This window comes from Bufo bufo, chromosome 3, assembly GCF_905171765.1.
Source record: "Bufo bufo chromosome 3, aBufBuf1.1, whole genome shotgun sequence".
In the NCBI taxonomy this organism is placed as follows: Eukaryota; Metazoa; Chordata; class Amphibia; order Anura; family Bufonidae; genus Bufo; species Bufo bufo.
The window spans coordinates 609,898,770-609,925,345 of NC_053391.1; the positions used below are offsets into that span (position 1 = coordinate 609,898,770).

Here is a 26,576-nt window from a genome sequence, read left to right on the forward strand (position 1 = left end):
CCAAATCCGCACTGCCAAAAAAACGTTTTGTGAACATACCCTAAAAAAAAATGCAGTCAATGGCGACCAAGATGGCAGTGGTCATGGTCACATCTCTTTCCTGGCTATACCAGGCTGCATCCTCTTCTGTGCAGGAGCTGGTGGCAGCTGAACCAGTCCAGCGCCTGCGCAGGAGGGGATGCAGCCACAGAAAGTTGAGAAAAAGGTCACGAGTAAATCATGTGACTTCCGCCATCTTGGTTGCCTTGGACAGGATGGTGTCCGCTTTGCACCATTTACATAGCCCATGGATGGGCAGCTGACAGCTGCTGAGGTGAGAGACAAGTCACTTTAGGGCGCCTTCACACCTAGCAGGTTTTAGTACAGAAAATGTCTGCGACTGAAAATCAGTTCCATTCATGTGAATGGGGTTGTTTTGGCGGGAAGCACATGGATGGGACAGCCATGCCAAAATTCTGGCAAAAACTCACCGGTGGCCGCATCCTTTCTGCCTCCCATACATCTAAGTGAGAAGCGGTACTGAGGATTGCGGAGCGGTGTCTTATCGCCGTGTCCCTTCTCTGCACGGCCATGGTATTAAGCTGCCTCTCCGCGATTCTCAGCGCTGTCTCTCATTGAAATGAATGGGAGGCAGAAAGGACGCAGCTGCCGGCGGGTTTTCAGTGGCAAGGTTGTCCGTGCCAAAATTCCACTGTAAATGCCATTGTTGTAAATGGCCCCCCAACGTTGATCTCTTATTGATGACATATTCTGTAACTGCTTATGTTCTACCTTTTACTTTATGATCTTTGAAGTGAGACTAAGACTACTTTCACATCTGCGCTTTCCCTTTCCGCTATTGAGATCCGTCATAGGATCTCAATAGCGGGGAAAACGCTTCCGTTTTGTCCTCATTCATTGTCAATGGGGACAAAACTGAACGAAACGGAATGCACCAGTGGATATGGTGCGGAGCAAGACGGATCCGTCATGACTCACAATGTAAGTCAGTGGGGATGGATCCATTTTCTCTGACACAAAAGAAAACGGATCCGTCCCCCATTCACTTTCAGTGGTGTTCTTGACGGATCCTCGTCGGCTATGTTAAACATAATGCAACCGGATCTGTTCGTAACGAATGCAGACGGTTGTATTATCGTAACGTAAGCGGATCTAGCAAAAAACGCTGATGTGAAAGTAGCCTAACGTAGGTGTGAATTCTGCTGAACTATGCCCCTTGTAGTCCAGCGGGTAAATTAGAAGACGCGAGAGGAGACGGAGCACTATCTATACTTTTCCCCTCGTCTCATTCTGGCGTATGGAGGGCACATACGTGATCTCTGAATTTGCCGCTCCCCCCTGGTCTGATGTAGATTTTTTTTTAGTCAGTTCTCTTCCAAACGTCAGACAGAAGGGAGACGGCGTATTCAGATACATCATAGGTCTTCAGCGTGTGCCAGGAGGAAATTAGATACCAGGCCCCTTATAACTAGGGAGACGTATGACTATTTGTAGGGGCCAGCGATGCTCGTGTCCGGGTAGTTTCCGAGGGTGGAATGGACGGCAGGCGACACACATCACATCAACGTTACAAATGACGTCATAACATGGTAATAACGGATATCATAACATTGATGTGAACGCACCCTAAATGGTGAAATTGTTTGCAGGGGAGGAAGGAGCCACAGACTGCCCAAAAATGACTAGTTGTGTAGAAATACATCCTTCTGTCCTGAGTGGAAGAAAAAGTTGGTTTAACCCTTGTGGTAAATCAACTTAATCCACTTTGCAGGGACCTCATACTGTAGGAGGAGGCGTTACTGGCCAAGCTGGTGGAGGTGTTGAAAGTGGCGACTTGTCAGACGCTAATTAAGGTAATAAAGAGACCAAAGCGCCAGCCTTCTTGGTTTACAACAGAAGGTGTGGACCAGTTGGTGGCCTAAACTCACTATACGATGCTCGTCAATGAAGGAGACCTCGTCAGTAAAAAAGATCTCCTCCACAGAAGGGGGAGCAGTGATCGCTAACTCCATCGCCTGTCCCCATACAGACTCGTTGTTTGCCAGCAGCAGAGCGTGATTACAGAGCACCATCTGCTGCCGGCAAACAACGGTTTTTGTGTCCACATAAATAATGTGGCGTTTCGCTCGTTCCTATGATTACGGTATCTTGCGGATTCTTGCTTCAGTTGCGTTTCCTTGTGTCTTCCTTTTTTTTGTCTGACAGGGGGAAAAAAAGGAAGGTTAATGAAAAGTGTAATTTTATTGCACCAAAGTCTTGTAGAAAAAAACGGACGCGGACACGGGTGACATACCAGTTGTGCATCCGTTTTTTTTTGATGGACCCATTAACTTGAATGGGTCCGTCCTCAGTTTTCCACTGACAAGAATAGGACAGGTTATATTTTTTTGACGGACTGGAATCACGGACGCGGAGAAAAAACGGAGGACTATCAGTTTTTTTTCACAGCTCCATAGAAATGAATGGGACCTCCGCTAAACTTGAAAAATGACGGAACACACGCGGATGCACACAACAGTCGTGTGCATGAGGCCTTATCTGAATGTCTGAGACACACCTCCTGTCACCTGATTGGTTCAGACTGCTTCTCCCTCCCTCTCCTGCAGCTCGGCCGCTTCCGATTGGCTGCAATGTATAAACAATATATAACGTTAGGGCAGTGAGAGCTGTTTTCTCTGAGAGCCTGAGCCAAATTATTATAAAGCGCCGATTATGCAAAGAGGTATCTCCCAAAGAAAGAGAGCCCTCTCACCAGCGCCACCTATTGGAAGGGAATATTCCCATTCACTGACAACAAGCAGAGGTCTTGAAAATAGCAAGGAACTGAAACACAAATGTAATGCAGAACATTGCACAGAAGTATCCATCTCACCAGCGCCACCTATTGGACATGCGTCCCTATGAGTCCAGATCCGACTTTCTAACAAGCCTTGGGATTTGAGTAGGGAATACAGCCTGGCCAGATATCTATCCGTAGACGGCTTTTTTGGGGTGCCCCCTCATCATTGTGGAGTAGGATTCTGATTGGCTCAGTGCAGTGCCTTAGAAGGGTGCTGAATCTCCTTAAAGAGACCGCTCCTGTCTGGAGAATTACTATATTCCCTGGTCAAATCCCAAGGCTTGTTAGAAAGTCGGATCTGGACTCATCGGGACGCATGTCCAATAGGTGGCGCTGGTGAGATGGATACTTCTGTGCAATGTTCTGCATTACATTTGTGTTTCGATTCCTTGCTATTTTCAAGACCTCTGCTTGTTGTCAGTGAATGGGGATATTCCCTTTTACCTGTTACTGAGAGTTTGCTGAATTGTATTCATTCTTGGCAGTGATCTGACGTGATCATTTGCTACAATTAGTATAAAAATGTAATTCAACACAATACATGTGTCAAAAGATTTTTCCAGTCTAAACGCCAAGCACGCAGCATAAATATGTAGTGAACCAAACCTAAAGTATATTCTCTACAAGCCCCCATCAGAAATAGACCTAGACACATTCAGGCTAGAGCGGAGCGGTGACATATTTCCCCTCCAGCCAGCAGAGCTGACGCCAGGGGGCGTTCCCACAGGCTCCAGCAGTGTTGCCGCCATATTACATGTCACCTCTCTGTCAATGGAGGTGACACAATGCTTCCGCTGTACCAGGATGGGATGTTTTGCTGTGTGACATTTTGTTCCATGTCACCATTTATCTCTAGCTTTGCTAAAAACGAACAGAGCTGTAAAATCCTAACTAAATCTTGTTAAGTCCAACCCGTGACCATTAGGTGAAAAGCCAGAAATGTCCTGGCACCCTTGACGGGTGGCAGAAATAGCTCTACACCCCCCTGTGAATTTGTGAGGGTGCCTCTGTGACTGGCATAGGTAAATAGAATTAGTAGACGAGGCAGACTGGCACTCCCATGATCCACCACAAGAGATAACGTGCAGACAGCCTTGGATGGAAAAGACAAGGAGAATGTGAGAAGACGGAAGGAAGATGTTTTGGGAAATACTTCTGGATTTGTATTAGACGCTGACATGTTCATATACAGCCCGTCTGTTCTGTGCAGCAGAAAATACACATAGGGTGAACCCAGCGAGACATGGCTGATTGGTGTACCAAGAGGTATCTCTCGGGAAAGAGAACCAACTCACTAGCACCACCTATTGGAAGGGGCTCCCTATGAGTGAAGATCCAACATTCCACCAAGCCTTAGGACTAGACAAGGAAATGTAGCCTGGCCAGATATCCATCAGTAGACATCTGTTTTGGGGTGCATGCCCCTCATCAGTATGGAGTAGGATACTGGCTGGGTCAGTGCAATGCCTTGGTCCTGTATGGAGACTCACTGGAAGTACACCAAGGTATGGAGACTTATTGGCAATGCTCCATGGGAAACGAATATGCAAAGAGGTATACTCCATACTGACAGTGGGCAAGCACCCCAAAACTAATATCTGGCCAGGATATATTCCCTGGTCAAATCCCAAGGCTTGTTGGAAAGTCGGAACTTGACTCATAGGGAGCCACTTTCAATAGGTGGCGCTGGTGAGATGGTTCTCTTTCCTTGGGAGACATCTCTTTGCATATTCCTTTTCCATGGAGCATTGCCAATAAGTCTCCATAACCATACCATGGGGTCCTTCCATTAAGTCTCCATACAGGGCTGGTCTCTTTAAAGGGGTTGTCCAGCCAGTAATATTGATGACCTATTCTCAGGATAGGTCATTAATATCTGATCGGTGGGGGTTCAACTCCCGGGACCTCTGCTGATCAGCTGTTTGAAGCGCTACCTCCTCTTCAGGATTACACTGCGTGTCGTCTTGGAAGTCTCGGCAGCGCAGTGTAATTACAAGTGATCGCTCCATTCACTTGAATAGGATGAGCACTTACAATTACACTACACCGCCGCTGGAAGCGAGATGACGCACAATACAATCTTGAAGAGAAAGCAGCGCTTGTATGAGCACCGCCTCCTCTTCAAACAGCTGAAAGGCGGGGTGTCTGGAGTCGGACCACCACCGATCAGATATTGATGACATATCCTGAGAATAGGTCATTAATACGTACTGGCTGCACTACGACTTTAAGAAAATTCAGCACCCTGTCTAAGATACTACTAGTGGCTTTACATAAGATTAGTGCTTCAAAGATTGTCATAGTAATGTAATGATACTAGTGCAGAGAATACTCCTGATAGTATAAAGTAAAGAAATGTTACATACCATTTTTAAACTTGCTTTACGGATTGATTTACACAGCTTCCATTAATAATCATTTCTCAAGTAATATAAATTCTGAAGCATCTATTCTTATGACTCTACGTTGTGCCTTTCCTTTATTATTCCTACTAGTTTATGAATGAATTGATGGTCCATCTAGGTCAGGGTTTCTCAACTCCGGTCCTCGGGACCCACCTACCAGTCATGTTTTCAGGATTTCCTTCGTATTGAGCAGGTGATATAATTAGTGTCAGTGCATCAGGACTTACCACGGGTATTCATTCTGAGGGATAGTCTCAAATCCTGACCGGCGGGTGGGTCCCGAGGACCGGAGTTGAGAAACCCTGATCTAGGTGCTACCAGTTGGGAAGGGGGGTGTCCCTGTGTCCCTGTACAGTATGACACCGGCAGCACTGATTGGATAATGTCACTTTCCGGTGAACACCATGACCTCCTCACAGGTTATCAAGCACAGTGCCATTCATTATCATGTGGCTGTGCTTGGTATTGTAGCCCAAGCCCATTCACCTGAAGGGGACTGAGCCGCATCTAGGCCACGTGACTGATAAATGTGACACCAAAGACCTAGGAAGAGACTGCAGCACTCTTCAAACAGATGATCAGTGGGGTGTTGGGATTTGGACACCCACAATCAGATATCCTAAGGACAGGCTGCATTGCCAAAGTGTAGCCCAGTTGTTAATTTATTCATGCTTTCCGGAAGGAATAACAAAGGAACAGCAAAACGCAGGCTTCTATGAAAATATGCTCCAGAATTTCATGGTGAATACAAGTGCCTACTAAAGCAAACATGCCAGGGCAGCTGACAGGACCTCTAAAATACATGTAAAAAATGTATATTAAAAAAAAAGTGATAGCTTTGTATATGGTGCCAAAATCTCGCCCTATAACCGCACTGACCAGTCCGCTCCTAGATGCCTACTTATTGATTTTCCTCATCCTAACTTTAAAACCCTTACCTTTTTCTGATTTGCGTCCATTTTCTGTTGCTCCTCTGGTCACATCCTCTATAGGAGGACCCAGGGGTGCATCTAGCCTTTCTGCTGCTGAAATGACCCCCCCCAATAATGCCAAATTCCCAACCTAACCCCTTCCCTCCAACCTTAGGGTCCATTCACACATCCGTGTGTGTTTTTGCGGATCCGCGGATCCACAAAACATGGACAGCGGCAATGTGCGTTCCGCATTTTGCGGACCGTACATTGCCGGCACTAAGAGAATATGCCTATTCTTGTCCGCTATTGCGGACAAGAATAGGACATGTTCTATTTTTTTCAGGATCGGAATTGCGGGTCCGCATTTCCGGATCGGGCCGCACGTCGTGCGGCCCCATAGAAATGAATGGGTTCGCAATTCCATTCCGCAAATTGGAATTGCGGATGTGTGAATGGAGCCTTACTGTTAACATACTGCAAAACATACTGGTTAATATAGCAATACAGTTGAATATGCAGAGATAAACGCTTCCACAATGAAAGCACTCATTACCCAAGGCCTTTCCGCTGACCCCCTCTTGTCCTTGCCTGGTGCCGCCTGAGGCAACCGCCTCACCTCGCCTCATTGGCGGTGCACCCCTGTGAGGACCAACCCATGTTTGGAGAAAACTAACTTGTATCTTCACATTATCCTGTAGGCCACAACCTGGGGCTCAATGATTTCTTCTTATATGATCCATATTCTTGATCGGACCTATCAAGTACCTGCTACCTGTCTCAGCTCATCTTACAATACATTTAAACGTTGTTCGCCCTGAGAGTAATTGAGTGGGAATAATAGTAACGCAGACTAATTGCCATCTTCGTATTTAGTCGCTTTGGCCATGGTTTTAGATAAAATGATGGAGTGCACTTTTACTTCTCATTTATATCATTTATATCTAAGGCAGCTCAGGGAATATTGTCCTTGTGTAAATGATTCACCTTGACGACAGAATACACACATAAGGAAGCCATCATCAGAACAGGTTCCCTTCAGCTGAGGGTATGCTAACTGATGTCTTCTCATAGATAAGGAAGCATGCTTGTGACCCTTCCCCTGCCTCGTGATTTCTGAGAAAGGGTAACCGAGGACGTAAACCTGACCTGGGAATTCTTTTCACATTGTATGGGACCCCAGCGAGAAGGGGAGCTATGGTGTGTGTCTTTCCTTAAAGGGAGTGTATCATCAGAAAATGACCTATTGTTTAAATCATGTTTTTAGGTGTAAAGGAGTTCTCCGGGCTTTCAATATTGATGACCTATCTTTAGGAAAGGTCATCAATATCAGATTGGCGGGGGTCCGAAACCCCGCACTCCCGCTGATCAGCTGTATGAAGGGAAAGAGCGCAGTGAGCAAGTGCCGTCTCCCTTGTCCCTATGTCTATGGCAAAGTAGCAGCGAGCAGGAAGAGAGACGGGAGACGGCACGTACACACTGCACACCTTCCCTGGGTTGTCGGACCCCCGCCGATGTGATATTGACGACCTACCTTGAGGATAGGTCATCAATATTAAAAGCCCAGAGAACCCATTTAACATATTTTTTAAGAACTTTTGATGGTTATTTTTAATTTTCCGTGTCAAATATCAATATTTAAACAAAAACCATAAAATACTGTAGTTTTCGCACTGACCTCTAAGGGCTGTATTACACCAACAGATTATCTGACAGATGACCAATTACACACACAGATCTTTTGTTATACACCCCAACTGTTGGTCTGATTGGACAGATATTGGTCAGTTAATCTGTTGGTGTAATACAGCCCTAATCCTAGTAATTGGCGCGACTTCTTGGTCTGTACAGACCACTTTACTGCAGTAATCTTTTATGCTAAACCTGCCCGTAATAATAAGGAGATATCACCTCTTTATAGATAAGGCAGGATCCACCAGTCACAATAGGCGATTGTCAGAGCTGATCTATTCTTTCCTTGTACAACGACCTCTGCACAGGGCACAGAACATGCCTAGAAGACTCTCCCATAGAAGTCAATGAGGTCCCCTCCTGACCATTGTGTCTATGGCCCATGGGGCTGCCAGAAAGCAAGTTTCTTTCTTTTTTTTTTTTTATCCTTACATTTTCTCTTTATTCGTCTCAAGAAACACTTACAAAAATAGGAAGAACAAAATGCATACATTCCCACCCACCCAACCACCTCCCTCCCCCACAATGACGCCGCTCCCGGGGGAAAAAAAATTATTATTTAAAATGCCAGAAAAAGTCACCTTAAGATCTTTTCCGATCATTCCTTCACCCATTCCATGCTGCCCAAACCCTAAGCCATTTATCGTATGAGCCTCTCTGCCTATACAAGATGGCCTCATAATCTTTGATTTTGTTGACTAGTTTCAACCACTGGTTGAAGTGCGGAGGGGTGGCTGCAAACCAAGACCTGGAGATCAGGACACGGGCCAAAAACAACACCCTAATCAAAAAACACAGTTTTGGCTTCTGGCAATTTAAAGCCGACAGATCCCCAAGGATCCACAGCTCAGGCTGGCGAGGGAGCTCCATCTGTAATCGTTGAGCAAGAGATTCTTGTATTGCTCCCCAATATCCATCTAGAAGGGGGCAATCCCAAAACAGATGGAGATAGTCTGCATTCGGGCTCCCACAACGTATGCAGTTGGAGTTGTTTCGGAATCCCCGCTTCTGAAGCCACAAACTGAACAATTATGTGGTTAAAACTAAAAGAAACCAAACCCATATTCTTCAATACAGTTTCCCAAGCCTCAGAAGATAAGTTAGGGTAAGTGAGTCTCCAGGACTTTTGTCCAGGAGAGAGACAATCCAAGAGACGTGCCTTAATTAAGTGTTTATAACAATAAGCTATCTTAAGCTTTACGTGTTTTTTTTTCTTTATTAAACTGTGCAAAAAACTAGACATGTCTATACTTAATAAAGTTCTATCCCCAATCGTAACTGAAAATATCTAAACCAAACTATTTCACCTGTGTTTTCCTTCTGCGCGATCTCCTCAAAAGCGAGGATCCGACCATCACCAACTACTTGTGCTATATACGGTAGTGAATATTCTTAGCCCTCCAGTACTGCTGACAATCAAGGTCCTCAAGCACTGGAAGTCTTTGATTTTGCCATAGTGGAGTGCAAACCAGTGAAGATGTGATAGAAAGCCAGCTCCTGATCAATGTCCAGGCCTTGGTAACCAGCTTAGGCTACTTTCACACCTGCATTTAGGTCGGATCCGTCTGGTATGTGCCCAGACGGATCCGCACCTATAATGCAAACGCTTAGATCCGTTCAGAACGGATCCGTTTGCATTACCATGAACCAAAAAAAAATATATATATATATATTTTTTTTTTTTCTTCATGATAATGCAAACGGATCCGTTTTGACTTTACATTGAAAGTCAATGGGGGACGGATCCGTTTGAAAATTGAGCCATACTGTGTCAACTTCAAACGGATCCGTCCCCATTGACTTACATTGTAAGTCTGGACGGATCCCACGGATCCGTTTGCCTCCGCACGGCCAGGCGGACACCTGAACGCTGCAAGCTGCGTTCAGGTGTCCGCCTGCTGAGCGGAGCGGAGGACAAACGGTGCCAGACTGATGCATTCTGAGCGGATCCGCATCCATTCAGAATGCATTAGGGCTGGACGGATCCGTTCGGGGCCGCTTGTGAGCCCCTTCAAATGGAACTCACAAGCGGAGCCCCGAACGCTAGTGTGAAAGTAGCCTTAGCAAAACTTCTAAACTCCTGCCTCAGTAAAAAAGTCATGAAAGCCAAATTGGTCCACAAATTTTTTACATAGGGGGCTGGTTTCCCACTCATGAAAAAGACATAGCTGAGACGCAATAAAATATCCCCTGAAGCTGGGGAGGTTTAACCCCCCCCATTCCAGCGGCATTAAAAAGTTGTCCAGTTTCAGCCTTACCCGCTTTCTGCCCCATAGCAAATCGTTGATCATTTTCTCTATCAGTTTAAAAGCAGGTTTCTTAATGCTTTGTAAGTGCTCTTAAAAACAGCTCTGGCAAGATGGCCGCCCCCATAATCATGTTCAGGAATTGAATTAAATAATCTGCAATCAGAAAATAAAAACATATTAGAAAAATAGGAGATGTGTCTCTAACTGGTTTTAACTGGCAGAAATTTTTTTTGGTGACACATAGGGTTGTCTCGGGTATCGAAATTTCGATACCCAATCGATACTTTTATACCAGTATCGGTTCGGCATCGGTATTTCCATTATTTCGATACTGGGCTGCGCTGCTGCACGGTCTAGTATCACAGAACATGAGCCATGTTCCCTCCCCCTGGGAGTCACTCTCTCCCTCCCCCTGTGCCGCGCTGCCATTGAGGATAGAGAGGGGCAGAGGAGGGGAGGTTGCACTGCGCCACCAATGATAATTAACGTCTAATACAAATACAGGAGGCGGTTCCCAGCCTCTATGACAGGAAGCTGCGATCAGCGGCAGTTAACCCCTCAGGTGCCACACCTGAGGGGTTAACTGCTGCTGATCGCAGCTCCCTATCAGAGGCAGGGTGCCGGCTGTGTGATTCTGCCGCCGACACACCCGCCTCCTGTATTAAACGTTAATTATCATTGGTGGCGCAGTGCGCCCTCCCCAGTATTAAAAACATTGGTGGCGCAGTGCGCCCTCCCCCCGCCCAAGTATTAAAGTAATTGGTGGTTCAGTGCAAACCCCCCCTTCCCAGTATTAAAGTTATTGTAATCCTGGGGCTCTGATCGGTTACCATGGCAGCCAGGACGCTACTAAAGCCCTGGCTGCCATAGTCGGCTCCCTGCATTATGCACAGGGCAGCAGGGACAGTGTAAAGTCCTATTCACCCAATAGAGCTCTATTAGGGTGAATAGGACAAGGGATTAAAAAGTAAAAAAGGAGGACAAGGGATAAAAAGTTTTAAAAAAAAGAAAAGTAAAAAAAAACACCAAAATATTAAGTATAAATCACCCCCTTCCCAATTTTTACATATAAAATATATAAACAATAAATAAATAAACATATTACATATTGCCATGTCCGAAAAGTCCAGACTATTAAAATCTTTAAAAAATCTCCTATGTGGTGCACGCAGTGGCAGAATTTTTTTTTATCAAAAACTGTGCGATTCGCCATTTTTTTTTTGTCAATTTGTCCCCCCAAAAAATAGGATAGGACTGTTTGATTATGGGCCGGACGTTCTATATAATGCGGAACGCACGCAGCTTTTTTTGGTGTTTTCATTTTTTTTGCGTGGTATCGAATGGTATCGGGTATCACAATACTTTTTTATGGTATCGGAACCGAATCAAAACTTTGGTATCAAAACAACCCTAGTGACACATCTGTCAGCAGATTTGTACCTATGACACTTGGCAGCTGAAGGCATCTGTGTTGGTCCCATGTCCATGTGTGCCCGCATTGCTGAGAAAAATGTTTTATTATATGCAAATTAGCCTCTAGGAGCAATGGGGGTGTTGTCATTACACCTAGTCCTAGAGTCTTCAATTTCTCTGCAACTGCCAAGCCCTCTGCACAGGGCCATGCATGATATTTTCACTGTCTGGCCCTGTCAATCAAAGTGCAGAGGGTGTGGCATTTGCAGAAAAAGCAGAACCTCTAGGTGTAACGGCAACGCCCCCGTTGCTCCTAGAAGCTTATTTGCATATATTAAAACATCATTTTTCTCAGCAATGCAGGCACATAGGAACATGGGACCAACACAGATGCCTTCAGCTTTCAAGTGCACATGTAACAGGTCCGCCAGTTCCGTAAGTACAAATCTGCTGACAGATCCTCTTTAAAGAGAGAGCCATGTAAAGGAGACTTCTAGGCCATACTATGCTTTTCTGGGAAAAAGGTAGGCAAATTAGCTTGCTTACAACAAGGATGTCTTATTTACACCTACATGTAGGAGAAGGGTAGAAATAGCTGGAGCAGCGGCACTTACCAGGTCAGAAATCAATGCCAGTGGTACAGGTAGTAAAAGGTGAAGAATTGACGTTTATTGGCCATGTATTTCATCACTGGAACAGTAACCTCATCAATTCATACCTGTACGGGAGTCTCCATTTACCATTCTGGAGCCAGATTTACCACATCCACCATATGCCGTCCTCCAGAGTTGTGCCTGGCTGTTACAACCATTTGAGGTGATCCTCTGCCTACTGCGCGGCAGGCACTTACCCGCCATTCTTTGGTAATCCTGGGCTATCGGAGTGCCCATGTGTTTTTTTCTCTCTCTCTCTGTAGACATTTACACCTACATGGCACTCTCTAAACGATGGCTCTCCAGCTGTTAAAAAGCTATGTCTCCCAGCATCCCCTGGTAGCAAGAACAGACTGGGAATTTAAAGTGGCCCTGGAAAAAACCTAAAAGTGGCCCCATGTTGTTGGTGTGTCCCGACTGACAGAAGGAGGGCAACACAAGTAGACAAGGAGAACAGAAGTAGACAGGGCCAGTAATACTGTAGTGTAACACAAAATACCACCCCATTAGAACCAAATACAACAGTGCAGCACAAAACAGTGCTGCTGCGCCACAGTATGAAACTCTATCATCCTGAAGGTGACAATACAGTAAAATTCAGGAGGGCACCTGTGGGCGCTGGCTACGTGCATAAGTGCCTGATAATCCTACATTAATTAGTGTTGAGAGCATCAGATCTTTATGTACCTGGTAGACAGCCATGAGAAGGCCTTGGCTGCCCCCCTGGGCATTGGCCCACAGGGAAATTTCCCTCTAGGGTCTGTGGTTAGTCCTCTCCTGCCTGGTATTCTGTGGCAGTTTTGAAACAGCTGGAGAACCACAGGTTGGGGAGCACTGACTTGTAAGATTGCTACCTACAAGTCAGTGGTGCTAGAGGCACAGTTTACTTTTTGTAAAGGGAGCTAATTTGAATACCCAAAGGAGCATAGCATGTCCTATAAGACTCCTTCTGACTTTTTTTTTAAGAGAGCAAGGTTGGTCCTTAATTGGCAAATTGAGGAGGTATAAATATGTGCATTAGTCCAGCATTGATGGCACAGATTTTTTTTTTTATTGATTTATGCTCTTTATGGCGATACTACCACGTTATCCAGTTTTCTGAATACAGTCAGTAATAGAAACTGCGGAAATTTTTATAATTGTTCCAATGACGCACGCACTTTGCTGTATCTTCCATAAACTATGACCTTCCACTGATGACCTACTGTATATCCACCTTTGGTTATATGCAATCATTGGGTTGAGTCAAGGGCTGTATATGAGGTCTCCATAATATGGTTGGTTGATCATCGTCCTGTCATACACTTTACACATAGAAATAAACACAGACCAAAAATGTCCACCTATTGGTCACATTGTATTGGAGGTTAGGTGATGGGAGATAGGGGCCGGGGGGTTTGTGATGGGGTACTAAATAACTGGGTGCTTTTGGTGGACAGCAATGGGCAAAGAGTTATCCAGTGTTTGATTTCGAAGACAGAAATATTAAATTCTTCTTAGGCAGAAGACTGAATTGTTGGTCCGAGTAGAGGATTGTACCATGGCACACAGAGCCCTGTATAACTCCGTATTGTACAAGAGGCCTAGTGCCCAAATTATGTGACATTGTGGGAAGGGCTAAGGATTCTATCAGTATTGTTATCTCAGAAAACCCCTGTAATTATAAACTGTATAATTGGACCCTGCAGTAATATTGGCATCCGTCTTCTACTTTTTGCTTACCCATTAAAGGGTTTCTGTCACCAGAAATACCTAAATTAAACTGGCTGATATTAGCGATGTCCTAATGTCAGCTAAACCTAACTAGCCTATTCCTAGTTTTATCCATGCCCCCGTTACTCCATAAATGTAACTTTTATAATATGCAAATTATCCTCTAGGAGCAGGGGGGAGGGGGGGCGTTGCTCCTGCTCCTAGAGGCTCTGTTCTCCCACCTCTGTCACCGCCCTCCAAGTCTTGACTGACAGGGCCAGGCAGCGTTCGCATCCTCCTGCCGGCCCTGAGTCCATGGTAAATCTCGCGCCTGCGCCGTGCCGTTCAGTATTTGGCGCAGGCATAGTGAAGGAAGGACGCTCACTGGCTCCCGACTTCCTTATTGCACCTGTGCTGAATACTGAACGGCGCAGGCGCGAGATCTACCATGCACTCAGGGCCGGCAGGAGGATGCGAACGCTGCCTGGCCCTGTCAATCAAGACTTGAAGGCCGGTGACAGAGGTGGGACAACGGAGCCTCTAGGAGCAGGATCACCCCCCCCCCCCCCTAATTTGTATATGATAAAAGTTACATTTATGGAGTAATGAGGGCATGGATAAAACTAGGAATAGGCTAGTTAGGTTCAGCTGACATTAGCACATCGCTAATATCAGCCAGTTTAATTTAGGCATTTCTGGTGACAGAAACCCTTTAAAGGAGTTATGCCATGATTGATCTACATGACAATCTATTTCTAACAAAGCTAGAATGAGCCCTGGACCTCACATGGATCAAGAGATCTCCCCATTCATTGCTGCGATTTCTCTGCTAGATTTATTTCAAGATGGCAGCTCAGGAGGCGTGTCCTTTCTCAAGGAGCATGTCCTTTCTGCTGCAGCTCTATCCCTGTAACTGCCACAGCTTCTAACAGAAGATCTGGCTGATGGAAGTTAAAGATTTAAACTGAGTGCATACGACCACCTCAGTGAGGTGGACGGAGAAATGAGGAAAAGAACAAACAGGAGGTAGCAGATACAGATACATGTTGGTGAATAGCTCATGGACTATACTAAATGTACATGCAATTACAAAAGTATTTCAGATACTGGTTTGAAAACTGTAGAATATTTTTCGTGTCACATAGGAGACGTATGGGAGTTTGACTGTAAAGAACAGACTACACAGGGTTTGTGTGTAGTCTGTTACCATGGAGACATATGGGTCTGCATAGGAACTGTAGGAGGCTTTCAGTGAAGACTATTTGCAGCGTTGCATTATTTTTAATTTTACATGGTATCTATGGCGGCCCTTCCCTTTAGCATCCACTCATTCATTACCTACGCGATACGGCCTACAGTCATTGCACGTTAACAGCACCGTAAGAGAGATGCGTTTAGATCCATTCAGCAGATTTCCCTCTGTTTCAGAGTCAGCCTGACAGAAGAATGGTTCCCGGGGCTCTGAGAAGTCATAATACTTCTGTTCATTCACAAACTTTTGCTCCCATTAACATATTCATGTCTGCACAGGGGATCTGCCATTGCGAAGATTGTCGGGGAGAATGCGGCTCAGCTCCCTCAGTTTGATAATGTGGTAAACATGTGGGTGTTTGAGGAGCTAATATCCGGGAAGAAACTAACGGAGATCATCAACACTGAACACGAGAACGTGAAATACCTCCCTGGGCACAAGCTTCCGGCCAACGTGGTAAGTGCGCATTTCATTTTTATTTTTTTTATCTTGTTCCTCAAATGACTCCTCTTTGGCTCCAGCGCCTTTTTTTTAATAACCGCAGAACAGACTGGTAATACTATGCTCCCTTATGTATAGTTACATCAAGTACATATTGCTCAGCCTCGGCACGACTTTACGCGATGACTGATTACTAACATTTATATTAAGATTTCCGTTTCTGACAAGTTGAATGATAAAGTTCGACTTGATGAATGTTTTGGGGAAGATCTATCAAAATTGGTGTAAAGGAATACTGACCGATAGCAACCAATCACATTCCACCTTTCATTTTTCACAGCTTCTGTGGAAAATGAAAGGATCAATCTGATTGGTTGCTGTGGTCAACAAAGTTAGTTTTCCTTAGCACCAGCTTTGATAAATCTCCCCATTTGTTTCAATTTTTCTGAATTTTCATGGCTGATATTTTGCTTGTTTACATAAAACACAGTGAGGGACATTTACTATAGAGTTTACGCCATACTTGCGCAATATTGTGCAACTTTTGAAGCTCCTTGACTCTGAGAGAAGGGGCGTGGCTTAGAACAGACTGCTGGATTTACTATAATTTACTTTGGAAACCTGCCTAAGTTATAGCTGAGGTGTGGCTGGCGTAGACTTCTGGCGCACGGACTGCCAAAGATGCGCCTAACTTATTAAGAGGCATGTGATCACTGTATGGGAACACCAGTCTTGATAAATGTCCCTTACTGGCCCAGGGTAACTAACCCTGGAGATGACGTAAACTTAGGCTACATTTACACCAGCGTTTTTGCTGGATCTGTCATGGATCAGCAAAAACGCTTCTGTCATGATAATTGTGACACAGTGAGAGGTTTTGTCCGGATTTTAAAGTGCCGGTCTGGGTTTTGGCAGCACCTGGCTGTCCTTAAATAGGCAGCTGGGCTCAGAAGCGAAGACTGTGTGTTGGTATCTGGGAGCCTTGTGTCTGGATGAAGGCTTGCTACCTGTTTGGCGTGGTGCTGCTATGTTCAAGGACTCTTTGAGGCAGAATTGCTGCATGGTGTGAATTAACACCAACAGCGCAAGGTGACTTTTTGTTTGTATATGACTGCTTGTTTTGTCACTTGCCTAAAGTGTGAATAAAACACTGAACTGTTTGATTCAAAGAACTTGTTGTTGCCTCTGTACTGCGTCCGCTAATCCTGTCTACCAGAGCGAAACCCCACATAATATAACCGCCTGCATCCCTTCTGAACAGATCGGGTTGTATTATCTTTAACAAAGCAAGGACGGATCCGGCACTAAAACCATTGTAAGTCAATGGGGGACGGATCAGTTTTCTTTTGTGTCAGAGAAAACGGATCAGTCACCATTGACTTATATTGTGAGTCATGACGTATCTGTCTTGCTCCGCATCCCAAGACGCACTCAAAAACGCTGCTTGCTGCGCTTTTGTGTGCATCATGGGAACACAACCAAACGGAACGCATTCTGATGTACGCCGTTCCCTTAAGTTTAGCTTTGTCTCCATTGAAAATAAATGGGGACAAAACTGAAGCGTTTTCCTCCACTATTGAGGCCCGTTGACGGATCTCAATAGCGGAAAGGGACAATGCTGGTGTAAAAGTAGACTTAGGTCACCTAGACCTGCGCCAGACTTATCACAGGTGCCCATGCTGGATGATACATGTGGTGCAGGGAAAGACACTTTAATCTGACTTTATACCAACTATTGGGTGACTTACTTTGCAAATTGCAAAGAAAAAAATGGAAGTTAGTCAGCACATTCCAGTGCACAGGTGCACGTCGCCATGGCTGAAAGCACAAAAGCAAAAACAAACAATGCAACAGCAAATTAATACAATAGTGCCATACTCACTATAGAAAATGGACTAATGCTACATAATAAATGTGAGATTCTTGGCAAATACATTTTGTACAAAATTCTTTATACCTATCCACCAACGACAAGGTGATCTTGGCCTCCATTAATTTCAGGCAATGCAGATTCCACATGCATGCTGATCCCACACTATATTATACCTCTCCTGGTGCCAAATGGTCTGCAATAAATGCAGGGAGAGCAGGCTACAGCTTTAGGCCTTATGCACACGCCCGTTGCTCAGCCGTTCCCTGCATTGGGGACCACAATCTGTAAATTTTGTGCAAAATTCTTTGTGCCTGTTCGCCAACGACAAGGCGGTCTCTTTATGACAGGAACCTACACTAAATGCACACTCTGGTGCCATACTGGCCTCCATTAAATTCAGGGAATGCAGGCTACACATGCATGCTGCACCCACTCTGTATTTTACCTCTCCTGGTGCCAAATGGCCCCCAATAAATGCAGGGAGAGCAGGCTACGGCTTTGTACTTGTACTAAGTTATTAAAATTTCGGAATGTGCACATTTTTTTTCTTGAATTTTCTAAAATAAGCTGAGCTGAGACAGCTGGAGACATACCAGCATGGTACTTTCCTGCATCGTTCTACCGAGAGGCAGGGTTATAGTGGAAGAACTGCAGACAATTGGACATTCAGTTTAACAAATGTTCGGTTTAGAGAATTTTTCCCACAATTGACATTTATCACCTATCCACAGGATGGGTGATAAATGTTTGTTTGCTGAGCCCCCCCACCGCTGAGACCCCCACTGATCACTAGAACAGGCTGCATGACTGCAGTGAAAAGGAGTTTGAGCAAGGGCAATCGAGCATGTGCGGTGTCGGGGGCTGATAGAGACATATGAGTAGAGCGCTCCGCTGTTTACAACAGAACTTAGGTGTTGAATGGAGAGGCAGGGAACATTCTCAACCACCACTCCATTCAGGACCCCAGTCTGACTGATGGTGGGGCCCCAGTGAACAGATATCTATTACATGAATAAGTGGTAGATATCAACTCTTTAATGAAGACCCTTTTTGGAAGCTGTTTCACCCATTAAGCTTGTGTGTACCAGCCAATGCGCTGTCATATTACACTTCATACCTACTCTGTATGGGGAGATCCCGACACTCCTTTCAAAGATGAAGTTGGGGGAGAGAAGGATCAAGCAAACTAAAAAAAAAAAAAAAATTATTTATAGTGGTATAGAGTTGGCTCTTTTTTAGGGGTTAATTTTATTTATTTATTTTTTTTTATTTGTATTTTTGTATAACCTTCTTTTAATAAAACATTTTTTAACTGATGACCTATCCTCTAGATAGATCGTCAGCATCTGATCAGCAGGGATCTGACACCCGGGACCCCTGCTGATCAGCTGTTCGACAAGGCAGCGGCGCTGTCACGGATGGTGTACAGGAAACAAGACAATACCATATAAACAATGTCTCTCTGGATCCACAACTAAGGAACAAAGGGAGACCCCTGCAATAGAGCTGCCGCTCTCCCTCACTGCTCAGCCTATGCGAACACCCCAAAGGTGGATGGCCGCATATCCACGTTCCTCGGCTATCTATTACCTGAAGACCCTACAATAGTGAAGGGACACGACCACCGGCTCCCTACACTGACACGGAGGGAGTCAGGGTCACCTGCATCCAGAAAAGACAAAAACATAAATACATAAACAGCACTTATCTGCAGACGACTGAGGACTGGGAACTGGGAACAGCATGCACACACACTCCAGGAAGTTGTATCAGCCGCACACTACTGCATTATGGGGAGGAACTTAAAGGGTAGCGATCAGTCTGACTGCATGACAGCTGAGATAGACTAACGAGATGAGAAACTAAACCAAAACAAAGAAATTCAAGGAGGAGGATCTGAGAAGCTCCTGTGAGCGCTTCTCAGCTGTCTGGCTGTGACAGTACCCCTCCCTCTAGGAGTGGACTCCGGACACTCAGGGCCCACCTTCTCAGGATGGGACCTATGGAAAGCCCTGATGAGACGAGAGGCCTTAATGTCCGTCACTGGGACCCACATCCTCTCCTCAGGACCATAACCCTCCCAATGAACGAGGTACTGGAGGGAACCGCGGACAAGACGAGAATGCACAATCCTAGAGACCTGAAATTCAAGATTTCCGTCAACCATAATCGGAGGAGGAGGCAAAGGCGAGGGTACAATAGGTTGAACATAAGGTTTCAATAAGGACTTATGAAAAACATTATGGATCTTCCAAGTCTGAGGAAGATCAAGACGGTAGGCAACAGGATTGATGACAGACAGGATCTTGTAAGGCCCAATAAACCTAGGACCCAACTTCCAGGAGGGAACCTTCAATTTGATATTCTTGGTAGACAACCACACCAGATCACCAACATTCAGGTCCGGACCAGGCACACGTCTCTTATCCGCCACACGCTTATATCTCTCACTCATGCTCTTTAGATTATCCTGAATCTTTTGCCAAATAGATGACAAAGACGAGGAGAATCTGTCCTCATCAGGCAAACCAGAAGAGCCCTCTCCCGAGAAAGTCCCAAACTGCGGATGGAACCCATATGCACCAAAAAATGGTGACTTATCAGAGGACTCCTGACGACGGTTATTTAAAGCAAACTCAGCAAGGGACAAAAAAGAACACCAATCCTCCTGATTCTCCGCCACAAAACAGCGCAGATATGTCTCCAGATTCTGATTGACGCGCTCTGTCTGGCCATTCGACTGCGGATGGAAAGCAGAAGAGAATGACAACCGAACCCCCAAGCGAGAACAGAAAGCCTTCCAGAATCTGGAAACAAACTGCGTGCCCCTATCAGAGACTATGTCTGAAGGAATCCCATGCAATTTGACAATGTGGTCAATAAATGCTTGCGCCAGCGTCTTAGCATTGGGCAAACCAGGGAAAGGGATAAAATGCACCATTTTGCTAAAACGGTCCACCACCACCAGAATCACAGACTTCCCCGAGGAACGAGGCAAGTCCGTTATGAAGTCCATGGACAGATGTGTCCAAGGACGGGAAGGAATGGGCAAAGGAAGGAGAGGACCTGATGGCCGTGAATGAGGGACCTTGGCACGAGCGCAAGTCTCGCAAGCTGCCACAAAACCCTCAACCGACTTACGAAGCGCAGGCCACCAGAATCTCCGAGCGATGAGATCCAGTGTGGCTCTTGCCCCCGGGTGCCCAGCAAGGACCGTGTCGTGGTGTTCTTTAAAAATCTTGTGTCTCAAAGCGAGAGGCACAAACAACCTCCCAGGAGGACAAAGATCAGGAGCTTCTGACTGGGCTGCCTGCACCTCTGCCTCCAATTCAGGAAAAAGAGCAGAGACCACCACACCTTCAGCCAAAATGGGACCCGGGTCTTCAAAATTCCCACCTCCTGGAAAACAACGTGACAGGGCATCTGCCTTCACATTCTTAACCCCAGGGCGGAACGTAACAACAAAATTAAACCTTGAAAAGAACAAAGACCATCTGGCCTGTCTCGGGTTCAGACGCTTGGCTGACTCCAAATAGGCCAGATTTTTATGGTCAGTAAACACGGTAATAGGGTGTCTGGCTCCCTCTAGCCAATGGCGCCATTCCTCAAAAGCCAACTTGATGGCCAACAATTCCCTATCTCCCACATCATAATTTCTCTCTGTGGAGGAGAGTTTCTTTTGAGAAAAAGGCACACGGTTGCCATTTGGCAGGAGAGGAACCCTGAGACAAGACCGCACCCACCCCTACCTCAGAAGCATCAACCTCAACTATGAAGGGTAACGAAATATCAGGTTGTACTAGGATGGGAGCGGAAGCAAAACTCTCCTTGATATTAGAAAAGGCCTTACGCGCCTCTACCGACCAGGAAGAAAAATCTACCCCCTTTCTGGTCATATCAGTGAGTGGTTTAACAACAGAGGAATAATTAAAAATAAATTTCCTGCATCAGCGCCTTCTGGTTCTCAGGAAGCTCCCACTCAAGCACAGCGCGGACCTTCTCGGGGTCCATGCGAAAACCAGAAGCGGAGACAAGAAACCCCAGAAATTGGATTTCTGGAACCGCAAACACACATTTTTCCAGTTTCGCATATAATTTATTCTCCCGCAGAATGAGCAAGACCTGACGTAAGTGTTCCTTATGAGTCTTGAAATCAGGAGAAAAAATCAAAATGTCATCCAAATACACTAATACAAATTTTCCCATTAAATGATAAAAAATGCTGTTGACGAAATGCTGAAAAACGGCTGGGACATTCATCAAACCAAAAGGCATAACCAAATTATCAAAATGGCCCTCAGGGGTATTGAAAGCCGTCTTCCATTCGTCTCCTTCTCTGACCCTAACCAGGTTGTATGCCCCTCTTAGGTCTAATTTGGAAAAGACTTTAGCCCCAACAACCTGGTTAAACAGGTCCGGGATCAGAGGAAGCGGATAAGGATCATGAATAGTGATACTGTTCAGCTCCCTGAAATCCAGACAAGGTCTTAAAGAACCATCTTTTTTCTTAACAAAGAAAAAACCAGCGGCAACAGGTGACTTCGAGGGTCGTATGTGTCCTTTTCTCAAACTCTCAGAGATATAAGCCCGCATAGCGACCCTCTCAGGTTGGGAGAGATTGTATAAACGAGATTTAGGCAGCTTGGCGCCTGGGATGAGATTAATAGGGCAATCATACTCCCTGTGCGGAGGCAAACCCTGAACTCCACTCTCAGAGAAGACATCCAAAAATTCAGAGAGGAAAGGTGGTACAGTCTTAGTAGAAACCTCAGAAACAGATGTTATGAGGCAATTCTCTCTGCAAAAGTTACTCCAACCATTTATTTGCCTCGCTTGCCAATCAATGGTGGGGTTATGTTTAGTGAGCCAGGGTAGCCCCAACACTAGAGGAGTAGGCAAACCGCTAAGGACGAAACATGACACATCCTCAACATGATCATCACTCACAATTAAACGGATATTGTGAACTATGCCCTTTAATGATTTCTGAGAAAGTGGAGCTGAATCAATAGCAAAAACAGGAATATCCCTTCCCAAAGTGCATACCTGGAAACCATGAGTTATTGCAAATTGATTATCAATGAGGTTGACAGCTGCTCCACTATCCACAAAAATCTCACAAAAAATGCTCTTGCTCTCTAGCGCCACCCTAGCAGGCAGGACAAAACGGGAACTACAAGCAAACGGAAAACCTTCAATTTCCGCCTCAACCCTGCCAATAGTAACAGACGGAACATTTTTAAAAGATTTTTTCCTTTTTGTCTCTTTATTACTCCCAGAAAACTGCCTGAATCTCCTTGAGGGACAAACATTTGCCAAATGATTTATACCTCCACAACAAAAACAAACCCTCCCATGCGGGCTGAATCTTCTATTGTCAGAGGCAATCAACCCCAGCTGCATGGGCTCCTGCTCAGAAGGGGCTGACAGCGACTGAGACTCCTGCGCACAGAATGAGACCGCTGCACTGTTCCGAGACTGAGTAGGACAGGAAGGAGAGATCTCTCGTCTCTCTCTAAGATGCCTGTCAATACGAACGGCCTGAGACATAGCAGAGTCCAAGGAGATAGGCCTCTCATGAAAGGAAAATGCATCTTTCAATTCCTCTGAAAGACCATGGCAAAATTGACTTCGGAGTGCAGCATCATTCCAACCAGTATCAGCTGCCCATCTCCGAAATTCGGAGCAGTATATCTCTGCGGATTGTTTACCCTGGCATAACAGACGTAGTCTAGACTCAGCCAGAGCAATACGATCCGGATCATCATATATCTGACCCAGGGCTAAAAAGAATTCATCCACTGAGCGGAGGGGCCGTGCCCCCTCCGGTAGCGAAAAGGCCCAAGACTGAGCGTTACCCCTGAGCAGCGATACAATGATCCCCACCCTCCGTTCTTCATCACCAGAAGAATGGGGAAGAAGGCGAAAATGGAGTTTGCAAGCCTCTTTAAAACGCACAAAATTCTCACTACCCCCAGAGAACGTATCCGGGAGCGAGATCTTGGTCTCAGCACAAACTCCATGAACGCAAGCTGAACCGGTCACTTGAAACTGAGAGAAAATCCTACGGAGATCAGCTACCTCCAATGAAAGACCCTGGAGGCGTTCAGCCAAAAGTGAAACCGGATCCATGCTTGAGACGGTTTTGGGCGGCTGATAATGTCACGGATGGTGTACAGGAAACAAGACAATACCATATAAACAATGTCTCTCTGGATCCACAACTAAGGAACAAAGGGAGACCCCTGCAATAGAGCTGCCGCTCTCCCTCACTGCTCAGCCTATGCGAACACCCCAAAGGGGGATGGCCGCATATCCACGTTCCTCGGCTATCTATTACCTGAAGACCCTACAATAGTGAAGGGACACGACCACCGGCTCCCTACACTGACACGGAGGGAGTCAGGGTCACCTGGATCCAGAAAAGACAAAAACATAAATACATAAACAGCACTTATCTGCAGACGACTGAGGACTGGGAACTGGGAACAGCATGCACACACACTCCAGGAAGTTGTATCAGCCGCACACTACTGCATTATGGGGAGGAACTTAAAGGGTAGCGATCAGTCTGACTGCATGACAGCTGAGATAGACTAACGAGATGAGAAACTAAACCAAAACAAAGAAATTCAAGGAGGAGGATCTGAGAAGCTCCTGTGAGCGCTTCTCAGCTGTCTGGCTGTGACAGGCGCTTGCTGTTTACCCAGGACCAGCGACGTCATGACTAGTATCACTAGTCTGGGCGCGGCTATACTCCATTCAAATGAGCAGGGCTTAGCTCCAGGCCAGCGATACTAGTCATTACGTCAGTGGGCCTGAGGGAAACAGAGAGAAGACCGCGGCGCTCCTGGAGAGCCACTGCCTCTCAAACAGCTGGTCGGCGGGGGTCCCGGGTGTCGAGAAGGCAGCTGTTTGAGAAGGCAGTGGCGTTCCAGAGGATAGATCATCAGTTAAAAAGAACCGCAGAACCCCTTTAAGAGTAGACAGACACACTCCATCTGTAACATCCCAGAGTTATGTTACGAAACTCTTTTACCCCGCTACAACCTGTTAAGGGCATTAACATTATCATCCTGTGTAATTTTACATCACATTCTCTCAAATGTGCATTGAAATCCTTGTTATATATATTTTGCTGTAATTTCTCATGTTCACCAGCAGGTGCCAGCAATGTGTTTTAGCAGGGACTTAGTTCAGTTTAGTATTTAGTAATAGTACATTCCAGTTTAGCTCCCCCCTCTGTGATGAGGTGTGGAATGTTCCCACATCCTGCCTCATGGGTGGAGAGGAAGTTAGGTTAGTGTGCCAGCCACCCCTGCTTGGGGAAGGCTGTGCGAGTAGGAGCTCCCAGATATAGGGATCCAAAGCCAGGATCTTGTCTCGGCTGAGACAGTTGATCATCCTCCCCAGCCTGAGCCTTGCAGCCTTAGCTGGTAGAAGCAAGCAGCCATCTCCAGTATTCCAGGAAGCACCATACCCTGTGAAGCCAACTGTGAGTACTGTCCAGAGACCAGGAGAAGCCAAATTCCTCCTCAGCTAGTCAGTCCCCAAGATAGCAGAAGATAGTAAGCGCAGAAGATATAAATTCCTGCCACATTACAGAGCCACAAGCAGACGACTTATCCTGCAAAGAGCTCCAGGCACATGATAGAGCAGAAGACAGATTCCTGCCACACATTGCCAATACCTGCTGGGACCCAAGACTATTGCTGTATCTCGCATGAATTAATGCTGCAACCAGTAAAGACAAGTTTGAACTTTACTCAAAGTTTGGATCTCAATTATTGCTGCAAATCCCTCAATTACTCCTACTAGCAACACTTTTATTGCAAGTGAGCCAGGATCCAGGAGTCCAGCCGTACCCAGGTAGGAGACACCGTTGACACCATTACTGCTACCACACAGAGACATTACACCACTCTGGCATTCCTAACCTGGTACGTGAGTTACACCTTAAAGGGCCCTGCAACAGTACCCTGCGCACGCTGCAATTGGCGTCACGAACAAAACCATAGACTATTACCTACACCTGACCCAGCCATTGCATATAATTTGGCGTCAGAGTGCATTACCCCAATCCGGCTTACTGCACATCCTAATTACTGGAATGTATTATGGACTTGAGTGTGGTCTATACTCCCAACATGGTGAATTATTGTGTGTTATAGTATAACCGTAAAAGCATTGCATGGAATAACCCACCAAGAAATCTACGTGATAGGAGGGATCTAAAACGTAAGGATGAAATGGAGTAACATTTAATGGTTGGTCGAAAAATGCTGGTGAAACCTAGAAAGTGCTACAGAGATAATACAGACTTGTCTGTGCACATAGTAGTATGATGGATGCTTGCTGCTGGTCTTTGGATATAATTTTATAATGAAATTGAATATTTTAGCTTTACCCCTGGTTCCCTTCCTTTTCTGAACATGCAGACCAATGTAAATGAATGCCCTGGACTATTGGTTGCATAATCTTCTCTTTATTCCCAGGTGAGAAGGCATGCTGTGACCAAGCTTTGCAAGGGAGTCTAAGAGATTATCAAAACCAACAAGACCATTTTACTGCTTACTAATGCACCATGGCCTTTGCCCTGGATTCATAAAACCTACATATCAATCAAAAGGCAATAATCTGCTTGGTTTGCTTTCATGTACTACAGACAGCGTGAGTGACTGAACGCATGAATGATTGATGGAGCCACACGTCTCATTTGTCACTGTCGACCTCTGATGATTCGGTGAAACTGCTGGTTATTCTGGCTGATAATGTATATTTTGATGGCTATAGGAAATATACTGTACTGGAAAAAGTCTAATAATCTGACTCCCTTGAGGCAAATACATTGACTATTTAAAGTCTCCAGGGCCATAAAATGTATGGTCTATCTTTAGGATTAGCCATTTTTGTTGGTCGTTGATTGAGGTTGGCCGTCCCTGTGTAAACCATGGCGGCAATGTGTCGTAAGAATAGACCATCAATCTTAGTTCAGAAAAAAATATTTTCTTCTTTAAAGAGTAATTCCATACACAAGTGATGTTCATGCTAGACGTCTCATTTTTATTTAAATGCCAGGAGGAGCTATTTCCTACACCCATTGGCGCCGTCATGCCTCATTTTCTTCTCTAATAATTATCTGGGCCTATAATTGTT

The 26,576-nt window shown here is 45.5% G+C and overlaps 1 protein-coding gene and 1 long non-coding RNA gene across 2 annotated transcripts in view; both read left to right on the forward strand.

Annotated features, from left to right (window-relative positions):
- Positions 1-26,576, forward strand: part of GPD1 (glycerol-3-phosphate dehydrogenase 1) — a 64,176-nt gene that overhangs the window by 1,225 nt on the left and 36,375 nt on the right. Inside the window, exon 2 of the mRNA XM_040426003.1 lies at positions 15,385-15,562. Coding sequence (XP_040281937.1) covers positions 15,385-15,562 — 178 coding nt within the window. The remainder of the gene's footprint in view (positions 1-15,384; positions 15,563-26,576) is intronic.
- LOC120996225 lies at positions 1,010-9,442 on the forward strand. Its single transcript, XR_005777743.1, has 3 exons — positions 1,010-1,137; positions 8,958-8,960; positions 9,428-9,442. It is a non-coding gene; the product is annotated as an uncharacterized LOC120996225 (long non-coding RNA).